At 42.2% G+C, this 21,280-nt stretch overlaps 1 protein-coding gene across 4 annotated transcripts in view; it reads left to right on the plus strand.

The window, feature by feature from the left end:
* The first annotated feature begins 1,000 nt into the window (after positions 1-1,000).
* Positions 1,001-21,280, plus strand: part of ABL2 (ABL proto-oncogene 2, non-receptor tyrosine kinase) — a 42,458-nt gene continuing 22,178 nt past the window's right edge. For all 4 annotated transcript variants that reach the window (XM_053949928.1, XM_053949931.1, XM_053949929.1 and 1 more), the window contains exon 1: positions 1,001-1,347. In XM_053949928.1, coding sequence (XP_053805903.1) covers positions 1,164-1,347 — 184 coding nt within the window. In that variant the 5' untranslated portion in view covers positions 1,001-1,163. The remainder of the gene's footprint in view (positions 1,348-21,280) is intronic.

Genomic DNA, 21,280 nt, shown 5'->3' on the forward strand with positions numbered 1-21,280 from the left:
TCTAATCATCCCTTCTGTGAAAAAATTCATCCTAATGTCCAACCTGGCCTTCCCCTGGCACAGCTTTAAGACTGTGTCTTCTTGCCCTGTCCCTGGATGCTGGGGAGAAGAGGCTGACCCTCACCTGGCTACAACAACCTCTTTGTGCACAGTTTAGGACAAGCCCACTGCCGCTCCCTTCTGCAGCTGGGCACATGGCCCTGGCTTTACCCTCATGCCTGCTCAGCTTTGTAGGCAAACCAGCCTGGCTGTAGCCTACAGGAACAGTGTTGCTCGGGCTGGGCCAGCCTTGAGGCCACAGCCATCGCTTGACAAAGTTCAAGAAGTATTTGGACGACAGTCTCGGGTTTGGCTCTTGGGGCTGTCCTGTGCAGGGCCGAGAGATGGACTTGATGGATCCCTCCCAGCTCAAGAGATTGTGTGATTCTCCTGGGCTGCTGCTCACGGCCAAGATGGGAGGCCTCTCCTGGGGTGCGATCTGGTGAGTCACCCGTGTGGCCTCTTGCCCCTCAGCCCATGTCCATGCGCATTCCCTCGTGTGCCCGTCCCCACTGATGTGCCTTGCCTGTGGCAGTGCCAAGAAGATGGTGCCAGACTCTTCAGTGGTGCCCAGAGACAGGAGAAGGAGCAATGGCCATAAACTAAAGCACAAGGAATTTCACCTCAGCATGAGTAAGAACTCCTTTATGCTGAGGGTGGCAGAGCACTGGAACAGAATATCCAGGGAGGGCGTGGAGTCTCCCTCTCTGGAGAAATTAAAAACCCGCGTTCCTGTCACCTGCTCCAGATGACCCTGCCTTGGGCCTGAGCGATCCACAGAGGTCCCTTCCAACCCAAACAATCCTGGGATTCTGCGTGCCGAAGCAAGGCGGTCTGGGCTTGGGGAGGGGGGGGCAGCCGCCCTCCTTCTATCCCAGCTTCCCTTCCTCCCTCCCCCCTTTCCTCCCTCGCTCCCTCCCCTCCCTGGGCGGACCGGAGGCGGCTGCGGGAGCCGCTCCGTCCCCGCTCCGCCGGCGCTCTGTGGTTTAAGATGGCGGCGGGGGCTGCGGGGACGAGCTCGTGAGCCCCAGTCCGGAGCTCCGCGGGAGCCGCCGGGACCGGCCGCGGGAGGACCGGGACGCGCCTGCCGGGCCGGGAGCGGCGGGATGTGAGCGCGGCCCGCCATGGGGCAGCAGGTGGGCCGCGTCGGGGAGCCGGGCGCGGGGTTCCAGCACCAGCCACCGCAGCAGCAGCAGCAGCAGCAGCCGCGGGGTCTGCGGGGGAGCAGCGCGGCCAGGCCGGCAGGCCGCCGGCGGGAGGCGGCCGGCCGCTCCGCAGAGGGAGGATTCAATGTCTTCACCCAGCACGGTGAGCGGCCGGGGCGAGGGGGAAAGGGGCGCGATCGGCCTTCCTCTCCTCCCTCTTTTGTTGTGGTGGGTTTATTGGGGGAGGGGAGAGGCACACGGGGGGAGCGGGGCAGCCACGTCCCGGGGGATGCTTGCCCCGGCCGCCACGTCCCGGGGGATGCTCGCCTTCGGAGGAGCTTCTCCCCCGCCACCCGCTGGAGTTGGGGATCGGGACTGCCCGCCAGCCACAGCGGGAGCGAGGTGGCACCGCTGGGGATCGGGACCCGCGGGGTTCGGTCGCTGTCACTGCGGCGATTCCGAGCTCTGGTTTTGTTTACAAAGGTAAAGGTAACATGTGCCTTGTCCGACTGTTTGCCGAGGCGTTTGTGACTTGCCGTTGTAGATCTGTCAGACTGTCTCTGTCCTGACAGAGTAAACAATTTCGTTTTGACTGGGGTATTATAGCTGCCATCTGATTCTCGGTTGACGTTTTTGCCTGTCCAGTTCTGTTCTTATTGCTGTAAACTGAGACCGGAAATGTTTCATGTACACGTCTCTAACCTCTCTTAGAAGGACCCACACACCTTCAAATCTCCTTTGTAACCATGTTTCTTTTATATATATATATATACATATATATATATATATACACACTTATTTGTGCATTAAGATGTTGCCAAGTTTTGGAATGTAAGACAAACTGAAACCTGTCTGCCTTGACAAGCATGTTGAGGGTAGATGTGCAGATGCATCTCAAATCCTAAAGACCTGAATCAGCTCTGGAGAGCTTGGCTTTAAGTGGAGGGAGAGTTGTCAGTGTTTATAAAGCAAGGCTGCTTCTGACAATACACATTTTCTTTTGCTCAATACACTCAGGCAGAAAGATTAAGGAAGTACAACCAGCAGTCTAAAAGTGAGTATCTTCTGTGACTGCTGACATGTAAGTATCTATCAAAACAAGAGCACAGCACTAAATCTTCTTAAAAATCTCAGTGTTATCACAGCTTTTGAGTTCAGGGAGCAGTATCAGCTTTAAAACCAAAACAGAACATGCTTGCTGAGTGCTTGACCCACAGTTAAACTAAGAATTGTTATTTTATTGCAACTTCACGTTTTACTCTTTGTATTTTTATATGTTAAAAGGCACTTTGGCTAAAACATTCCTATCACAGACTGCACACTTGCAGTATTAAGGACATCTCAGAAATTAGACACACTTCTTTCAGTGGGGTGTGTCTAAGTCTTCAGTAGCAGAGCAAGAATGCTGTGTACACTCCTGCTAATGTCAAAACTGTCTTCTCATGCTTTGGTACCAAGATGACTCTTTGGTTCCTGCGCTTACAAGGCATGGACAGAAAGGACATTTGTGCGAAGTGCATTACAGCATGTGGGGATGTGTAGTGACTTCCCAATAACACAGTTGACACTGACTCAAGCACTTCTTTTTGTTATCGCTTGCATGTTTTGGTAGTAATTTAATTCAGCATCCTGAACAATTCCTTCTAGCTCCTTCTCACACCCTACTAAATTTCAAAGATAGACAGTAGGGAGAATTATTTACATGTAGTGGCAGGGAAATGGAGAGGAAAAGCTTTCTGAAGCATGCATGCACACCAAGAAAACAAATTATGTGCCTGCCAGCCCTTCTGCTCTGTCTTCCATAGATGAGAAACAAGAATGAGCCTGGAAGGCCAACACACTGAATAAAACGGTTCAGTGCCACGTAAAAAGAACATTGCTCTGGGATAAGAGCAATGGTATCTTTCAAAATAATTTCACTACTATTTATATTGCTTAGGTTATCTGCTTCAGTGGTAAGGTAATGGATGTAGCTTTACTTAGGGTCTTTACTTAGCATTGTTTCTGTTATTTTCCTTGCAGACTGTAAAGGAAGGTGTGTCTTAAAAACAAGATACAGCTTTTTATTCTGTTAGATTATGTGGAACGGGTGGGACTTTTTGGCACCCCAGGTTTTGAGAGTTTCAGACTGGGCTTCAAGCTCCTCTTCCATCTTGGTGAATGCCTTGGCTGTATTAAATTGTTCTCTGATTCCATTCACATTTTGCTAGGAATGTGTTAACAAGTCAGTATTAATAATCTGTAGCAAGTGCTAGTAAAGTTGGGTACCTTTTTAAATACTTGTCTTGTGCAAAAACTAAAATGCATGTAGTGTTCCTAAATCTGGCATTCACTTCCTTTGTCAGAGAAACTGTTTCCTGTGATCCTGACTCTCCTTGTCCAAGGGAATTTTATATCATCAACTTGTAGTCTTATTTTTCATTTAATGACCTTGCTCTCCTGTTTTACTTAGCAGCAAGCCAGGTTTTCTTTAAGTGAGTCATATGCTTCTGCTGCTGCTGATGCTCTGGTTGCTGGTGGTATTACTTGATCCAGACGCCTCTTTCCTAGTAATTTCTCTCTGAACTCCACCTTCCATCCTGTTTCTGGGACACGTATTCACAGTGTATGGAAAGCGATGGCAAAAACGCAGGATTGTGGGTTAGCACTCTTGGACTAGTGACTAAACCAGCCAGTCACAGGATGGGGCTGGATTATCTCCCTTCCTTGGCTTTCCTTGATGCAGTCATGGATGTGAAGAAGACAACCTGTTTATAAATCCCTACCTTGTGTTGGCAGCTTTTCTACCACGTTGTGCCAGCAGCAAACCTTGCTGAGTACTCCTGATAAGGTTCATTTTGAGGGGTTGCTTCTTCTGGATTGTTTATGGAAAGGGTGGAAATAAACAGTGTTTTCAGCCTCAGACCCGTTTTGCTACAGAATTTTGGAGAGCAGTTTGAGTCAAATGGATGAAGTGTAAAACCCTTTTCACTAAGCTATCGGAAATCTGAGACAAACATTTTCACCCAGCTAACTTGATGTCCTTGAAAATCAAGAGATTGAGTAGAGCCAGTTTGTCCCATGATTATTTGCCTGTTTACAGTTTGTGTGGCAGAAGCTCTATAGGAGAGGCACTACAGGCACTACCTACTTCAGGATGTATTTTTGGAACAAAGAATTTGAAGATGTTTTCTGTTTTATGGAAAGAGCAAAGGATCTGTATTGTGGCACCCCACTATTCCGTCATGAGAACAGACACCTAGACTGCTGGGGCTTTCAGCTCACTGTAGTATTGAGTTTTGGGTGTGACATCGAGCAGAAAAGTCCTAAGCAAGCTGACACACTTGTGTGATTCCATTAGTTATGGAGCAGAGTTCTCCAGGATGCAAGAAGATAATAATGGAATTTGCAGTCTTCTGCAATTTGCCCTTCAAAACTCCCCTTTGTGAGTATTCCTGGCATGTTGTCAGTGACTTTAAAAGCAGGCTATGGATTGTAAGCATGTTGGTTGCTATTGGTGTAGTAGAAAGGACGAGTGTGAACACAAGGATGGTTCAAACACTGGTGTTCCCACGTGTGCTCCACTGGAATTCATGACTACCATAGGGACAGCTCAGGAGGGAAGAGCTGCAGTGAACAGTAGGTACAACCAAATTCTTACAGATCAGTGCAACCAGAACAGACAAGAAGTCCTTGGTGCCGTTAGAGGATGAGCTTTCCGTTCCAGAGAAGGAACAGGAGACAGAAGAGGGAAGTCAGTTATCTCCTTACCCTTTCAGAAATTTGTTTGAGGAAAGAAGAACAAGCAACAACAACCAACAACTTCCAAGCTGTACGGACTCTACTTGGCTCGTTTGACCTTTGAACAGTGACACTTGTAATTTTCTTTCAGAAGAGCACTGATTACAGCCTACTGTACCAAGATACTCTTTGGAATGGTGTTAGCATGCTTTTCATCTCCAAAAAGACTTGCTGAGTGTTCTAGAGCACATACTACAGGAAAATCAGACTATTTAAATCCTGTCTGGGAAGCCTTTGCAATACCTGTTTGCAAGACTGCTACAGTTGCCTTGGTGATATATTTTGGGGTAGTGGAAGACTCTGCCACACTTGAGCTTTTGATCCAGCAGGCGCAGGACATTTGTTCCCTGTTTTGTTTTCTAGAGGAGAAGTTTAGCAACCTTTTATTATGTGCATCAAGGTCAGGCTAGATAAGCCTATACTTTTAAAAATAAAATTATCATTAAAGTTCCCCTAAGGCAGTCAGAGTGCTATGACACATGATAAAAACAGTCTAAAATAGGAAGAAGCATAAATAACACTGTCCCTTTGAAATTCTGAAACTGAAGGGCTGGGTGCAGGAAAATGGAAAGAAGGAGAGAAAATAGGGTCAGTTTAACAACTGCACTTTGTGGGCTGCCTAAAATGTTCTTTATTTTTCATCCCAGTGAAATGCAGCAAGCTCAGGCCAGAGCTACTTGCCCACAGACTTTCCTGTCAGTAAATGTCCTGTGCAGATGGAATATAATCACTGTATTCAGTGCCTGGTTTTTTGTACTGTAAATCAGAAATCTTGTGGGACCACAATATACAAATAACTCTTAACTAATTATTTGGGGCATAAAGGACAGTTCAGCTAAGTGTCTAGAGGAACATCCCTTGTAGAACATGAATCTGTAGGCGTGTTCTCTATTGCATCCTTCTCCATGATATCTAAATTATTCCTGCAGATCTATTGCATTAAATATTGATTTTTATACCTTGTTTTAAGCTATTTTTGCATAATGAATTTTGAAAAAGAGAGGAGACTACCAGCTTGATGGAAGGGACAATATAATACTGACTACTGATCTAATTCTTTTCGCATAGACAGGGAAGACAGTCTGAAGAAGGCAAGACTGAAATAAAGTTACTTCAAAAGGTTTTACTCACAGCCAACTTAAAAATCATATTTCAAAGCCCATACATATCTCCAACTTCTCAGTTCTCCCCATCTAGCAGATGGTGTGGTACAAGTTGTTCTAGCAATATTTCACAAACTTGCTATTGCTTGCAAGTGCAATGTTTTGCAAAAAAAGATTGTGGGATTTTTTTGGGGATTAAGGACATGGCCAAGTGAACGAATTGGTGGGAAATGAACAGGGCACACAAGCAAATTGTTACAAGTGTCTTAAACCATCGTTATTTAGTCTAAGTAGGATCACCAGCTCACATAATTAGATTGAGGAGAGTTGGGCTATCTCCTGGAGATGCTCTAGCAGGCTTGGCTTCAGGAATATTTAATGGCTGGTAGTTATTACAGATTCTGGGACAGTAAGCCTGTTCAGGAGGAATGACCTGCTCTGTGACCCACTTCAGCATATATCATGTTTGTTTGTTCCTAAAGCAGGCCAGTCCTTGCTGAAGGACTGTACTGAAGTCAAACTGTACTTTGTAGATCTTTGCTTTATAGCTACAGCCGGACGATTGTTAGCATGATTTATTCTAGCTCTTTTCTCTTAGCTGTCACAACTTAATGTTTCCAGGATACTTACTATCCATAAACTGCCTTCTAAGTACTGCTGACAGCTGACTAATTTACAGTCATAAGAAACTATCAAAATCCAACTAATACAAACCAAGAACCAGCACTTTGTACTTACTCCAGTAGGGATGCCTGGGAAAGTTGTTAAAAGTAATACAGCTGGGGTTTGTGTGGTAACTTGCAGAGCTCGTTTTCACCTGGTTGTATTTCAGAAAGCCAGGGATGGATGGATGATCACAGACCAAAGCCTCATGTGCATCCTGTTTCCAAGCTGATCTCCCAAATCCCCAAACCGCTAGCAGTGCTTCCAGCAGCCTGTAATTACGGGTGACACAAGGCTTGCAGTGCAAATGGCCCCAGGACTGGCTTTGCAGGTGAATCTGCAACATAGGTAGAATTTCCTTTTTAACAGCCTTCAGCACAGTATCTACTGGTAAAGAAATACTTCTCATAGTTGTTTGGGCCACTAACAGCCTCTTTCCCTCCACACAGCCGGAAAGAAAACCTTGTGCTGAGGTGCAGCAGCATTGACTTGCTGGGTCTGAGGTCACGGTTTTCTCACCGTTACTGCATCATCCTTCACATTTCTCTGGCTTTGTGGTTATGAAATACTTTATTTTAAAGGATGATCTTGGCATTACCCATAGAGATTATTCTCTCTGGAATAAGTGACATTTACAAAATCATTGAGGCTTCCTGTTGGTAATGCTGCGAACCACAACAACAAAGCTTAGTTACATTACCCATATCTGCTTAGGAAGTTGTCTGTGCTTTGTGGGCTCTCTATAGACACATGTGCATCTCCTGCTATGATTGCTTGTCTGCAGCTGGGTATAAATCAACTTTTTAATAGGTGGCTTTCAGTACCAGCTAATTCAGCAGAAGAATTAAAAAAAAAAAAAAAAAAAAGCCCTAAAATAACTTTGTCTTTTTTGAGGAGGAGGCAAAGATTTACAGAAATACTTCACTAAAAATTAAATTAGTTTTATTTCAATCTTCTGGTGCTCTTCAGAGGTCTGTTAAACATACTTCTTTACTTCTTTTTCAAGAAATTCCCCTCCTCTTCTTCTATAGCCAAACATTAACCTTAGAATATTAATCTTACTAAGGTACTTCAAATAAAAATAACTACATATATTAATAAACATAGAGCTTCACTTACATTAATTTGAAAGTTTTCTGTGACAATAAGATTCAAGAATTGGGACTACAATTATGTAAGAAAAGTAGCTCTTAAATGAAGGAACATTTATTTTTCTATAGGACAGCATGCCTCATCCTTTAATTTATAATGCTACTGGGTTGGATCTTGGTCTCTTTCCTGGTTTGCTTGTGTTTTCTTTGTTTTATTATTTACTATTGAGGAGAAATGGAAGTAGCTTTTTGTTGTTTTACGCTATATATGGAAAAGGCATAGGAACCATCTGCTGCTTTTGGGTCAAATTTGCAATTGAATTATAGGATAAGAGCATGAGAACATTCTGAATTTGTGACCCTCCATGTCTATTTTTCCTTTGTTTCTCTAATGATAATCCCAACAACAAAGCATCAAGTATGTCTTGGCTATTCCTATTTGTTGTCATCTCAGCTAAGATCAGCACCATAGCTGATTTTGAAAAAGGTTTCAGGCTTGCTTCTGGTTGAAAGAAATTATGTGAATATTGGCTAAATTATAGGAATATTATACATTTTGGAGCATGTAGCATAGATCATGAAGTGCTCCTGTTTTTCAGATTGTGTTTTCAGTTAGACTTATTTTTTTTCAAAAAGTTAGCTGCAGAGAGTGATGTTCCTCAGTAAACACACCAAAACCTACAGGAATTGCAAAGTGAAGAGACATTTCCCCATCACAAATCTGTGTACACTCCAACATGGCCTGGGGCAGGGGCTTGTTTAAATATTGTCATATCCAAGTAGATTGGTATTGCCTCCTATATTGACCCTTAATATCAGATATATAAAAGGTGTTTACACAGATCTGTTTTCTAGATGAAACCCCAAAATATTTGTACATTCTAATTTCATAGCCCCTGGATTGTGAAGATAACCCTACAAATCCAAGCTGGAGTGTAAAGTAATATAATGAGGCCTTCCTTAGCCTGCAAGGTCAGCTCAGTTTCTCAAAATTATTTCCAAGCTTTTGCTGCTCAGGGTTGGTTTTGCTAACCAGCAGTGTCACAGAGTTAACAAGACTGTTCAGTTTTACTGCTGCTATTCAAAAACCCGTGGGAGGCTGCACGACTGATGAGAATATCAATTTTGGGTTGCTGCTTAGGAAGGCCAAGAGCAGAAGTAGAGCAAAGGTACAGCTGTAATGGTATTTCTGAAAATTGTTTAATAATAGAAGGAAACTGGAAAGATTGTTTAGATTAGCCTTGAAGGGTTTTAAAAAAAAAAAATTTAAACTGTTACTTCTCACCCAGCAATCTGTCAAAACTGGCCAATTAATGAAAGTGTAGTGGCTGTTTAGCAGTAAAAAAGCCTTTTATACCAATCTTTTTAAAATTGGTACAAATTGGGTCATCTAGGAAGAAGGAAATACGCTCTAAGAAATGTGAATAGCCTTGAAGATGTTTTGAATAGTGACCTAGCTTCCTTCTTCCATTAGGTCACTGGGTGCAGCAGAACTCAAGGTTATACAGACCTGAGCTGGTTTGCATAAACATGGACTTAATGCTAGTGTTTAATGCAATTTTTTCTTAAAAGACAAGTTTGAATTATAAGACTTTTTCTATGTTCACCATTCCCTCCAGTACAAGTGAAAAAGAAACAGCATCCATTGTCTGAGAGCTGATTTGTTGTTCATTTTCTCTTGTAAATTAAGGTTTTGCATCTATAAACTGACAAATAAAATTTTCAGTCTAATAAGTGGCAGCTCTCAGGCTCAGTTCCTAGATACTAAAGTTAAAATAGCAAGTTTTAACAACTTGAACTGTAAATTGCTGAGTGTCCTTTGTGTGCTCTTTGGAATATTGTTGTTTTTAATAAGCAGAGTGTTGGTAAAGTTGCTCTCACAGTGGCAGCTTTAACAAGGCATAAAGGCTGGGGTGGAGGTGGGACCTTGAACAGGTGCTCTGAAAGTGGTTTCTTTGATCATTTTGTGATGATATCACTCAATTCTGGTTTGTTTTCAAACCTGCTTTTCACTGACTTGGATGGAATCGAGTGAGCCTGATGAGTTTTATCGTTTATGGCAGTCAAATATAAATAAAAAATAAAACAGTGAGAGCCACCTCTCTGCAGGATTCCTGTGCTCTCCTCTCCTGCCTCAGATGAGTAGGGTTTGGGGAGGTTTTGGCATCTCTTTCTGAGGCAGGGAGATGTCTGAGCTTGGGGAGGGATGAGGAGAGCTTGTGTGATCAGTACCACTGTGAAACCTGTGCTCTGGCCTAAATACTCACTGAAGCACAGCAAAATACTTTTTCACTAGTCATCAATTGTATGCTCATTGTTGGGGGTTTCGTTTGTTGGGTTTACATAATTTTATGTTGGAATAAATGGAGAAAGCAGAGGTACTTTATGAGATTAAAAAGGCTTTATATACAGAAGATCCTTAGAATAAATAGGAAAATGGTAGTGCTTTGTAGTGCTATGTTTCAAGTTATATTTAGTCTTTTTTTAAAATTCAGGCTCTTAACCCTGGGGATATAAAGTTTGCAACATAGATGTGGGGAAGGAGCTGATTTTTCATGTTAGAAGAAACTAGAAATTTAATTTTTTTTACTAATCTAATAAATTTGAGTCTAATAAATTTAGTTCATTGATATGAACTACAGAAGAACAAAACCATTTTTCATAATTTTTTTCTTCCAGAGGTGCATTAGGTGCCTTAGGATTCATTTGCAAACTCAGTAGCTGCTCAAATGCTGATTGGAGTGACTTGGCCTGCCATAGCTATCCTAAGAGATAGAAGTCCAGCAGGTTGAACCCTTGTTACATCTGCTTTGTTAGAAAATGTTTTCACTTTTAGGTCATCATAAATAAATATTTGAATTCTTTAGGGGTAAAATGTTTATGAAGAAGGCACTGTCTTCTAAATCAGACTCATTCTTTATGTGGTAATTCTTGCACTTAGTTAGAAATACAGATGTGTTTTAGAAAGTTGAAATAGACCACAGGGCTTATGTTTGTCAAAGCTGAGGTTGGCTGTAGTCTTGTGCAGAAATTCAAATTCTTCCATCATCCACTTTGTTGTCAAAGGGTTGAGCTAAATTTGGACGAGACACTTGGCACGTGTCTTTCTTTCCATGCACACACAATCTTGCAGAAGCACAGGGACTTGTTCTGTGTGCCATGGCAGCATTTCTGCTAAATAAAACACCTTGTTTCTCATTTCCTGCTCGGTGTCAAAGCCTGGAACTGCTCCTAGGTGCAGCCTGACTCTGGAATAATGCTCAGCTGGGCTCCCAGTGCCTGCTCTGCCCCAGGTGGGGACTCAGTGTAAACTTTCAATGTCTCAACTAACAAGGTAAAAGGATTGATTGCAGCTGCTCTTGCCGAACGCTATTTGCAGCCTGCCACGAGAGGGTGCTCCAATGCCTTCAATTATCCATTGCTAAAAGGTTTTTTCCACTAAGAAAAGTGGGGTGTGTTATTTGACATTACTGTGTTAAATAATGTGCAGTGTTTTAGGTAAGTGTTGGGTTATGAAAGCAGGCAGGATACACAGAGCAAAAGGCAGATGTGGCTGTATTAAGATGTAACAATACATGTTTATTTTGCTTTTGCCATTAAGAGCTGGGCTGCTTCCCTTTTAGTTGTTTTGTTTCTGTTGGACTTTATCCTAAATTAACTTCATCTGCCAGCAAGGGAAGTTTCCCAACTTGTTTATGTGCAAGTATGCAGACATCTTTCGTGCATGGAAGGACATTAAATCTGATACTTTTGCTAGGTAATCTGAGCACTCAAATTAAGAATCACTTCTCATTGCTTCTGTGCACTTCTCATCTGTAAAATTACAATAACGCTTGGTTTATGGAGCTATTTAGACTTAATTTTGGCACAAACAAAGCTGTCTGCAGGCTAAATTAAATGTTCAGTCATACACTCTTGTCTCATCCTGTAGGCTTTGGAGAATTGTGTTTGTTGTGGCTCTAGCCTGCATTTCAAAACATTTGTGGCGTGGTAATAGGCCCAAGGGAAGGGTAACGTTTGTGTTAATTGTTGGACTTGAAAAGGAATCTCAAAGCACTGCACTTTGCTCAGTGTTATCTCTCAAACATCCATAAAGAGACTGAAGCTACAGTGAATTAAAACAGAGAGAGAACTGTAGGGTAATGTGTTTGGCTGCCTAGCAGTAGAGCAATGCAAAGGGAATTGCAGCAAGCATTCATGCACTGGTGCTGGTGGCTGGGAAACAGGATCTCTGCAAGGAGATCCCAAACCTGATGTTAAGGGTATGGAATTACCAAAAAATAAGATCACCTGACACCACAGTGGTGTTAGCCATTGACTGCTGAGTTACTACACTAAATTGGGATGCATTTGTGTTTTCCTGAAAGTTACATATCGTTCTCTGTAATACAAGCCAGTGAAAGGCAGTGTTGTCAGTCCTAAAACAGACTCCTACAAAGGAGATATGAAAATCTTTAAAATGCAACCAAGGCAGACTTCCTGTCTTGCATACTGTCGTGCAAAAGCAAAGGCATGACTTCTGGTATGCTGTAGATGCCCTTTTATTCTCCCACAGGCTCTCCTAATTTGTTACAAAGTTGAGATCTCAGGTGCATTTCAGGCCTTGGCATCTGGTTTGTTGCTTCCTCCCATCTATTCTTCCTCTCACAGAAAAATATTCTTCATCACATGGTTACCCCCTGAGCTACAGCGAGGTGTGCTTGTCATTTTTGAAACCTAATAAAAGCTATTAGGCAAACAACATCTCTATTTACAGTTAGTAGAGAAGTAGGCTTTAGTACATAGAATTAACTGTTCTCATACACCACAGTGAAGGTTGCAACTCCAAGGATTGCTCTTGTTCTTTTAGAAATTAGTGGCCCTGTGTTGGGAACAAGTGTCATGGAACAAGTTCCATGGACAATACGGTGTGAAATTAGGGTGTTTGAGGTTTAAGGGGAAACAGAATTGACTGTACAGGAGTTGATGCTGTTACTAAGTAGGAAGAACAATTCCCTTTCCTCAGAGTATTTAGCATTCTTACTCAGCTGGTGTCTTATTTGGAGCCATATCTATTCTGAAAATGAGACAAGTGATGCAGTGTCTTTCTCTCTTAACTGTGTTCTCCTAGTCTGTTCCCAAATTCTTTACCTTTGCTGACAAAGGATGTCAGCTCTAGAACCAGGAATACAGACATGCAGGAGCTGGAGAAAATAGTTTCTCCCATCTCTCTCTCTCTCCCTCTCTATGTATATAAAGATACTGGCATGAGTAAAAATCCCTGCAGTTAGGAAAACTATTTTCCATAGTATTTAGCTATTTAATTTTTTTTTCTGCACTGGCAGAATAGTCAGTTTGTAAAAGGAAAATTGTTTTGTCACACAGATGAGTGAGGTTTATGCAGCACATCTCTAGCAGGACTATGGATGCAACACCCTTTCCACAGGCCTATGTTCTTTTTTCCTATTATGCTTTGCCCTATGGCAGGTTTTTCTTACCTTTTTTGATGCTTGAGCTCAAAGGTATTTATTTTAATCCTACTTCATTAGTGTGAGTAAGTAGGTGTTTTTGTTTAAACAACATCAGTAGTTAGGACAGTAGCTGTTTTCAGAGTATTTTATGACTTTGACTGAAAGTGTTATTTGTTAGATAGTGTGAAGATTTTGTAATGAAAGCTCTGGGTACTGCACTTTAGGAAGGATTACTGATCAACACCAACTTGAGTCCTGCTCTGCCATAGCTTCCAGATATTTAGGAAATTACTTTTGCTTTGCTTTAGACCTTCTTCATAGCACAAATTTATCCTACTACTCTGTAGGGCTGTCAAAAGAATAAAATACCGAAACTGCAAGATATATCAAGTGCTACAAAAATATCCTGTGTAGTATCAAGCCATAATATTAGCATGCCCTGACTGAGAATGTTGTGTAGGCTGTGAATTTAATGTGTCTGAGAATAGGCATTTACTGCTGGGTAGAGTATGGTTAGTAGCAGTGAGAGGGATCACCCACAAAGCAGGTACAGCCCCAGCAGAAGTCTGGGATTTAATACATCCTCTTGCTCTTCCATCCTTTAATTGCTAATAAAGTATTTCAGCAAAAAAAGTTTACTGTTTAGTTACCTGAACAGGGGAGATGGTTACCTACTAGAGGGTTTAGAAATAAATCTTACTAGAATTCATATCCTCAATGGAAAAACATCATTGCCTCTTGTCACAAATCTAGAAACCAATGGTCCAGATTTAGAAAAACATCACAGTTTGGGGTGAAATACTCATGCTGCTGTTTCCTGACTGCCTCTTTGACTAAAAGAAAAGCAGTGGATGGCAGGTGAGCCCTTTCAACTTTGTATGGTAGCCCTTATGCAACTTTAAATCTGAAAGAAAATGTGCCTGCACACCTCTTTCCGAGGAGGAATGCCTGGTCCTTGGAGCGTGCTTCCAGAGACAGCTGCACAGTTAGCACATGTGTCTCACAATGATCCCCACCCCAAAGCTCCAGATAAAACCAGGAGATGAATCCCAACAGCTGCAGAAGGTTCAGTTTATGAATCTTAATTTGGGTTAGGAGTTGGTGGAGGTGTTTATTTTCATAATTTTCCAGTGATGGTTGTAAGGGCTACATATCCCAGTTCAGGTTGTCAGGCTAATGCTAACGTCTTTATAAGGGAGAAGTTCTGGTGATCTGAGCCTGTGTGAGTGCCACATCCCTCTAAAAATAAATAATGCTTTTATGGACCATAGTGTTTTTCTGTGCACTACTGGGATGCTCTTAGTTCTCCTTCCTCTTTTCCCCTGCCCAAGTTACACATGTTTTTGCACAGGTTGATTTTTCCAGTTGTGTTTTTTCTTTGAGAGGAGGGTACCACCCTTGCAGCTCTTATGACATTGGCAAAGCTCCTACAAAAACTGGGTTGAGTCCTCCACACCCAGACCTGGTTATTTTTCCTCACCAGTTTAAAGGAAAAAACTGTATTTTATGTATTTGTCTTAGATTACAGCAGCCACCTTCATGCAGTAAAAACAAAGCCAAGACTGTCAGTTTCCCTGTTACTCTATTTTACCTGTCATTATGTAGGATGCCCTTACCCTTGCTTTAGAAACAGAATCATTAGGCTCCATATATTTTGAGTAACTTAGTTTCAGTCCTGCTTCTGCAGCAGATATCTCTTGTATGAAGTCTGTTATAAATAATCTGCCTGCAATATTCACAATACATAATTTCTAAAAGATTGAGCAGGAATTTTCAAAATAAGAGGAGTAGTTTGGTTTTTTGGTTGTTTTTGTTTGGGTTTTTTGTTTGTTTGTTTTGTTTGTTTGGGTTTTTTCCCCCTATGATAGGGAGAAGTTGTAAGTTGATCCAGGAAATACCTGATCTTGAAGTAGAGTTTTACAGGATATAGCCTACTTGTATCCTGGTCATCTGAATGGCAATGTGATAAGGCTGAATGGATGGAAACTTGTCAAAAGAGACCAATATTTGTGCTCAAAGAGTCTAGTTCTGCCAATGAATCTGTTAGTCTAGTTTTGTAGTAATTAGGAATGAAGTTCTTACCCTGGTAGTCTTTCACTGCATTTTCATTAGATGTGGAAGTTTCAATTCAGATGTGGAAGTTTTCCTGAAGAGCCACGTTTGACATTGCTGGGAAGAGGACACACCATCCCAGATTAGTCAGTCCTTCTGAGGGCTGATTCCACTTGCTGTATTTGCTCACAACTATTTGATGTTTGCCATTACTCAGTCTCTGGCGTCAGAACACAAGGTGTGACCCTGTATGTTTAAGTCACTGATCTTTTTAGAGGGGAAAAAAAAATTTAAATCTTGCTTTATGCAGGTCCCTGCTGGATGTTCTCCAGGCTCTCATTTTTTGTGTATCAGTCATTGATTTGGGTGCTGTTCAGAGGCTTTCCCTTTTTGGGGCACTATTAATGATGAAAGCATGACCTTAAGGGGTGTTGGTCCCGCAGCCTCTGCTGATACATTGTGCTGGAACTTCAGCATCCTTTCTGGAGGAACTTAGTGTGCTGGGCGCTTCCAATTTTCAGCTCTTGGGTCAGTTTTTCAGGGACTGATCATACAGGCTTTAAAAAAAATTAACATGGTTATGCATGTGTGGTTTATTTTAGACTTAGAGACTTAGCTCTCAAAGCAATAATAAGTCCATATTTCCTTGCCTCGCTGTTTTTGACAGTTTGGCACTTGCTCAGCTCTGTAACCTGTCCAGGTTACTTCTAAGCAGCAGCAGCAGCACTGTTATATTAAGTGCTTAAAGTAGCTTGAAAATAGAAGACGGTTTCTGGCAGTGATGTAGATGAACAGGAAACATGTCATTAATTCTAAAGACCCTTCAAATAACTTTCAAATATTAATTAGCTCCTGATTCAGTAAAGCCCCACTAAGCTGAAAACCCATTTTAAACCTGAAGCACAGCAGCTTTCAGTCAGGAGTTAACCGAATCTGCCTCTGGATGCTCCATGGCTTGCCAAGGAGCAGCTCCTGGGCTGAGGCATGTCTTGGAGTTGGCCTTAAGGGTACTTTTTCCAAAGAAATTTGCAAGTTAAGTAACACATCACAGCAGGTTGGAATTCCAAAAGAGAAATGCCCTGAAAGGCAGGTTTAGTGGCACCTCCAGAAGCTGGCAGTGACTGACTGTCTTGTAGTAAATAAGGGATGTCCATAAGGATGGGATAGAGAAGCCCTTGGCTGGAAACAGGATCTGCATGGGATGGTAAATGTTCTGCTTTCTAACTACTGTACTGAGGAGAGCCATGGTCATTTAAATATCTTCAAAATACAGGATTGCCATAGGTAACTGCTGTTAATAGTAGAAATGAAACTGAAAGATCTCCCAAGCTGCCAAAAGCTTTGGAGTGGCTTTAATTTCCAGTACCTGGAACAAAAGACAGAAGACAGGATCCCTTTGCTGTAAGAGGCTGAGTCAGAGTGAGTACAAGTTCACCATGAGTTTTGGTTGCTTGAGTAGCTTGGAGTAGGTTTGTACTTTGAGAGGCTCAAGAGAATGTTTTGAGAGGAGCATATGGAGGACTGCCTGTTGTCTTGGGATTTCCAACTTCAAGATAGCACCTGGTGTGCTGGTAGAGCCCAGTAGAGAGCCCTGATCCCAAAGGAAGCACTTTGTGTGACTGGTTCCTGCAGGGATACAATACAGCCCTGTTTAATCCAAGCAGTCAGCTGTCTGACAGCCAATACAGGCCAGCAACAACTGGGAATGTTTTTCTGTGGAGTGGGAGGAAGAAGGAATGAGGTGGAACTGTGTCAAATTAGAAAAAAGAAAATATCTTAATTGAACAAGAGAACAAGACCTTTCTTGGCCTTTTAAACCAGAAAATGTGAGGATGCTGCATGTTGGCACAGTCAGACTTTAGTCTCAACTTCAGTTCAAAATGGACATTTCATAGAACAACACTCCCAAATGAAGCAGTCTTACGTAGCTCCCTGGAGCCAGCTGTATGGCAAAAATGGCAAAAGTCTTGCCATGAAACCGAATGTAGCAGTGTCTTTTTGTCAGAGCCTGTTTTTGGCTCTGTGGAAAAGCATCCACATGTGGCCAGTAAAATCCATCCAAACTGATGTTGTGCATGGATGCAGTTTAGGAACTAACCAGTGCTTTCCAGAGCAAGAGGAAATGAACTGCTGAGTGAGCCACAGTGTTACACCTCCCACTGGGAATTTCCAGCCCTTTCCCTCTTCCTTCCTCCCTCTGAATATACATAGTAAATACACTAAATTAAGCACTGAGGGAGGTGGCACCCAAAGGCAGGAGCTGTAGCAGAGGCTGAGTGGCCCCAGTTAAAAGCTGACAATACCATGACCAATCCTGTGAGCATCCCCGTCATACCACCCGTCCTGGCAGCAGGGGAGATGTCTCAGACAGCTATGCTGGTATTGAGTGGGAGGAAAGCTCCTTAAATAACCACCAGTGGCTCCTATTCCCTCAGTGTGTCAACATGAAGTTGTTGTCTTATTCTTTGAACAGGAAAAATTAGTCAAGTAATTGTGTGGCAAGCAAGTGACAGAAATGAAATAATATTTTTTTGCTTTTTCTATTTTGCTGGATCTGTTTTAGCACACAGCAGATACTTTCCTTGTCATTTTGCATTTCTATTCAAAAACCTTCAAACAGTGGATGAAAACCAGAGCAGAAGAGGAATAGATTTGGCTGAAATCAGGGGAGTAGCGTTCTCTTGAACCTCATCACTGACTACTTTATCTAGGTTTTGGGTTTGGGGTACCTGCATTTTGAGGGGGTAAGGCAGCATTGGTCCCTTCCCCATCATTGTTAATCTTTGCATGTGGTTAAATTACAGTTCATAATCCATTTGTGAAAAGCCTTACTGTTAATATACCTTACACTGTCTGCCTCTTCTTATTCCAGGTGAATAGCAAATGTTGTTGTGGTGCCAAATCAATAAAATATGATTTCATTTAATTAGTATTGTCTTGCAGCCCATTACAATCCTTCAAAGCTGTATTAATTCTGCCATAACCCAGGAAGGATTTTCGAAAGACATTATTTCAGTGAGTACATTTTTGACTTACTACTGAATTCTGATGTATGAGGGCCAAACACTGCAGTTAGATTTGGAAAAGCAAATGTGGTGACACAGCCTGAAACTACAAAGCTGTGGCAGTGCAGAGCTTGGAATTCTCTCTCTGGAGAGGCTGGGCTTGATATTCTCCCTCTGGAGAGGCTGGAGCTCGTGTTACCCTAGTCCGTGAGCAGCTGCTGGGCCAGTGCTGGTGAATGGAGCCCCTTGTCTGCTCGGTGGAGCCAATGACAAGTGTCTGGCTTTCACCAACGGGAAGCGGTTTCGCAGCCGGAGCTAAGTTTAGTGCCATGGATTTGTTTCTCTGACTTGACATTCCTGCTGCCCCCCCACAAAGGAAATCAACCCAGAGGGCTGGGAAGGAGCAGGTCAGCTAAACCTCCCTCAGCCAGGGCTCAGCTGGATGTCAGGGGCTTTCCACCTTAGGAGTTTCCCTGGTTCTGAAGTTCACAACACGGCATGCAATTCTGGGGCAAGTATTCACGCTAAAGCTCGGCTTTTCTTGGAGGAAAGGAAGCGCTTGTTTGTTTTCTAAGACAAATGTATTTCAAAGAAGGCAAGATCACAAGGGTATTTTAGTCAAATGAACTAAATATTCTAAAAAGGAACCCCCTTCTTTGTTCAAGAGAAGAAAAGGGCTGTGGACGATGGTTTGAACAGCATATTGGTTGCTGACAAATGAGGTTGAGAGTTTTGTGATTTATTTTTAGCTGGAGATTTTTTTTTTTAAAACAGAAGTACTGTGTAGCCTTGGCAGTTGCTGCATATTCGGTGTGGGTGGATGGAACTGAGAAATCACGTCTGTGCTAACAAGCATTTTGGGATTCCATTAAAAAATTAAACTCATGTACTGGAAACTGAAGCTGTACCAGCTCACCTGGGGAGCTCTGCCCTCCAAATATCCTCCACAAGGTAAGCAGTGCTGCCTGTCCAAGGCACTTGCAAAAATACTTGGGCCTCAAGATGTGACATCAACTCAAATTTCGGCTTTTAGATTGACATTTTCTTTCTCTCCTGAGATTAAAAGTCAGTGAGTTAATCTCTACCCTCTCCTTCCAAGTTTTCCCTCTAACTAAAAAGGCTAAAAATAAATTTCAAAGAGGCAGCTGAGAAACAGTTTAATGTGGTCATTGAGCCAAGTGCTGAGTCTAAGGAGAGTACCTAATACTGTAAGGTTTCTAATAAGATATAATTATGTCACTGGGAAAGCAGCTTGAACATTTATATCATGTTAGCTCAAAGGTCTGATCAGTTAGTGCTTTACAGCAGCAAAATAAACCTCTCTGCAGCTAGACTTTGTGAGTGTGGGTATTTCTGGTTTCTTCAGGAATCGGCTGAGCCGTGATTTCTCAAGTAGCCTTTTTGCAGAAGAGCTCTTACTTCAAGTGTTTGTGTTACACTGTGAATAAATAAGTACCCATTTGATTTGCTTAGAAGCAGATAATATCTGGCTTTGATGTGGCCAGTACTAGCAACTCCCCAGGAATTCTATTGCAGTGAAGTGCAATCCCCATTAAGCAACTTCTCTCACAAGGTACTGATTTTAAAAAGTGCTAAATGACTTGCTGTAAGCTGTCGTGTATTTGGCCATCCCACCTTTCCTGGAGCAGGACTGGGTGACTTAATCCTCCTCACCCTTCACACTGGAGAGGTTTACTGGAACTTGCCAGGACAGAGGAAGAATGTCAAACACACTTTTGATCTACAGTTCCCCAGTTACCTTTGAAATCTGTGTCCCTTCATAGCATTCCTTCCCCTAAAGCTGACATTGTGGGAGTAGTTGCTGTCTGCTGTGGGCAGCATTCAGAGGAAGATAGACTGGAGCTTCAGTACTCAATGGAAGGAGGTATGTGATACAGAGCATTTACACTTTCTGGTCTCTGCTTGTTTCTAAACTCTTGCAATTGCAAAGCTGACTGGCTCTATAGGAGCTGAGCAAATCCTTGGAAATTAAGGGAACAAACACTTGCATACAGTATTTGCAATTTTGCAGAAGGGTAACATTTGTAGTTTTTTGGTCTAAGAACCTCTTTGTATTTAATTTTAATTGCATTAAAATCTCTCTTCAGGAAAGGAAAAGGTTTTTTCCTTATCTGCTGTGCTGTTGAGTTTTGGTTCCTCACCCAGAGGCCCATTTAAAGAAGTCAGGCTTGAACTGTGTCAAGGAACAAAGATTTTTGAGTGAAGGCTTGGGAGTTTAAGCTTGATTTATTTCATACTGGATTCTGCAACAAAAACCTACTTCACCAGAAATTAGTTGAGGAAGAAATAGGAAAGCACTGCATTTTGTTGATAATAGGAGAAATGGGTCAGTGACATCTAAGCAAAGAAATGGTCTGAGGGACACCTCTGTGTAATTGCATTAATAACAAAGAGAGGGGATAACTGGTACCAGGGAAACAGAAGACGGGCAGTTTATCTAAAATCTTAACACAGCTAACCCCTTGTAGTGTTCGGGTAGACAGACAATGTCTTGAATTCTTCATGCATTGGTGGAACTAAATCAGTTGAGATCAATATCTCTCTCTCCTTTTACCAATTAGGTTCAGTAACACCAAATCCCAAAACCTTGTCTTCCCTTGAATTTTTGTATTAAGCTAGCCAGGAAGCCCCTCTTCTAGGCAAAGACACACCACTTTAACCCCTGTTTCATATCAGCACTTCATCATGTTGCAAAATTAATCTGTTTGCAAGGGATGAAGCATATAGAGGACTCTTTTTCCATGTATTTCTCACCTGAAACTAAAGATCACTTTTATCTATGTCAGATATATTTTGATAATTGAGGCATGACAGTGCTGCCAGCTTGAAATATTTCCTTTTATATGATGTGAGCTGTTCATGATGCAGTTTTGTCACTGACTCTGAAATCTCCCTTTCTGTCTCTCCCAGCCTGGTACCATAAATAGAAAC

Source organism: Vidua chalybeata, chromosome 9 (assembly GCF_026979565.1).
Source record: "Vidua chalybeata isolate OUT-0048 chromosome 9, bVidCha1 merged haplotype, whole genome shotgun sequence".
NCBI lineage: Eukaryota > Metazoa > Chordata > Aves > Passeriformes > Viduidae > Vidua > Vidua chalybeata.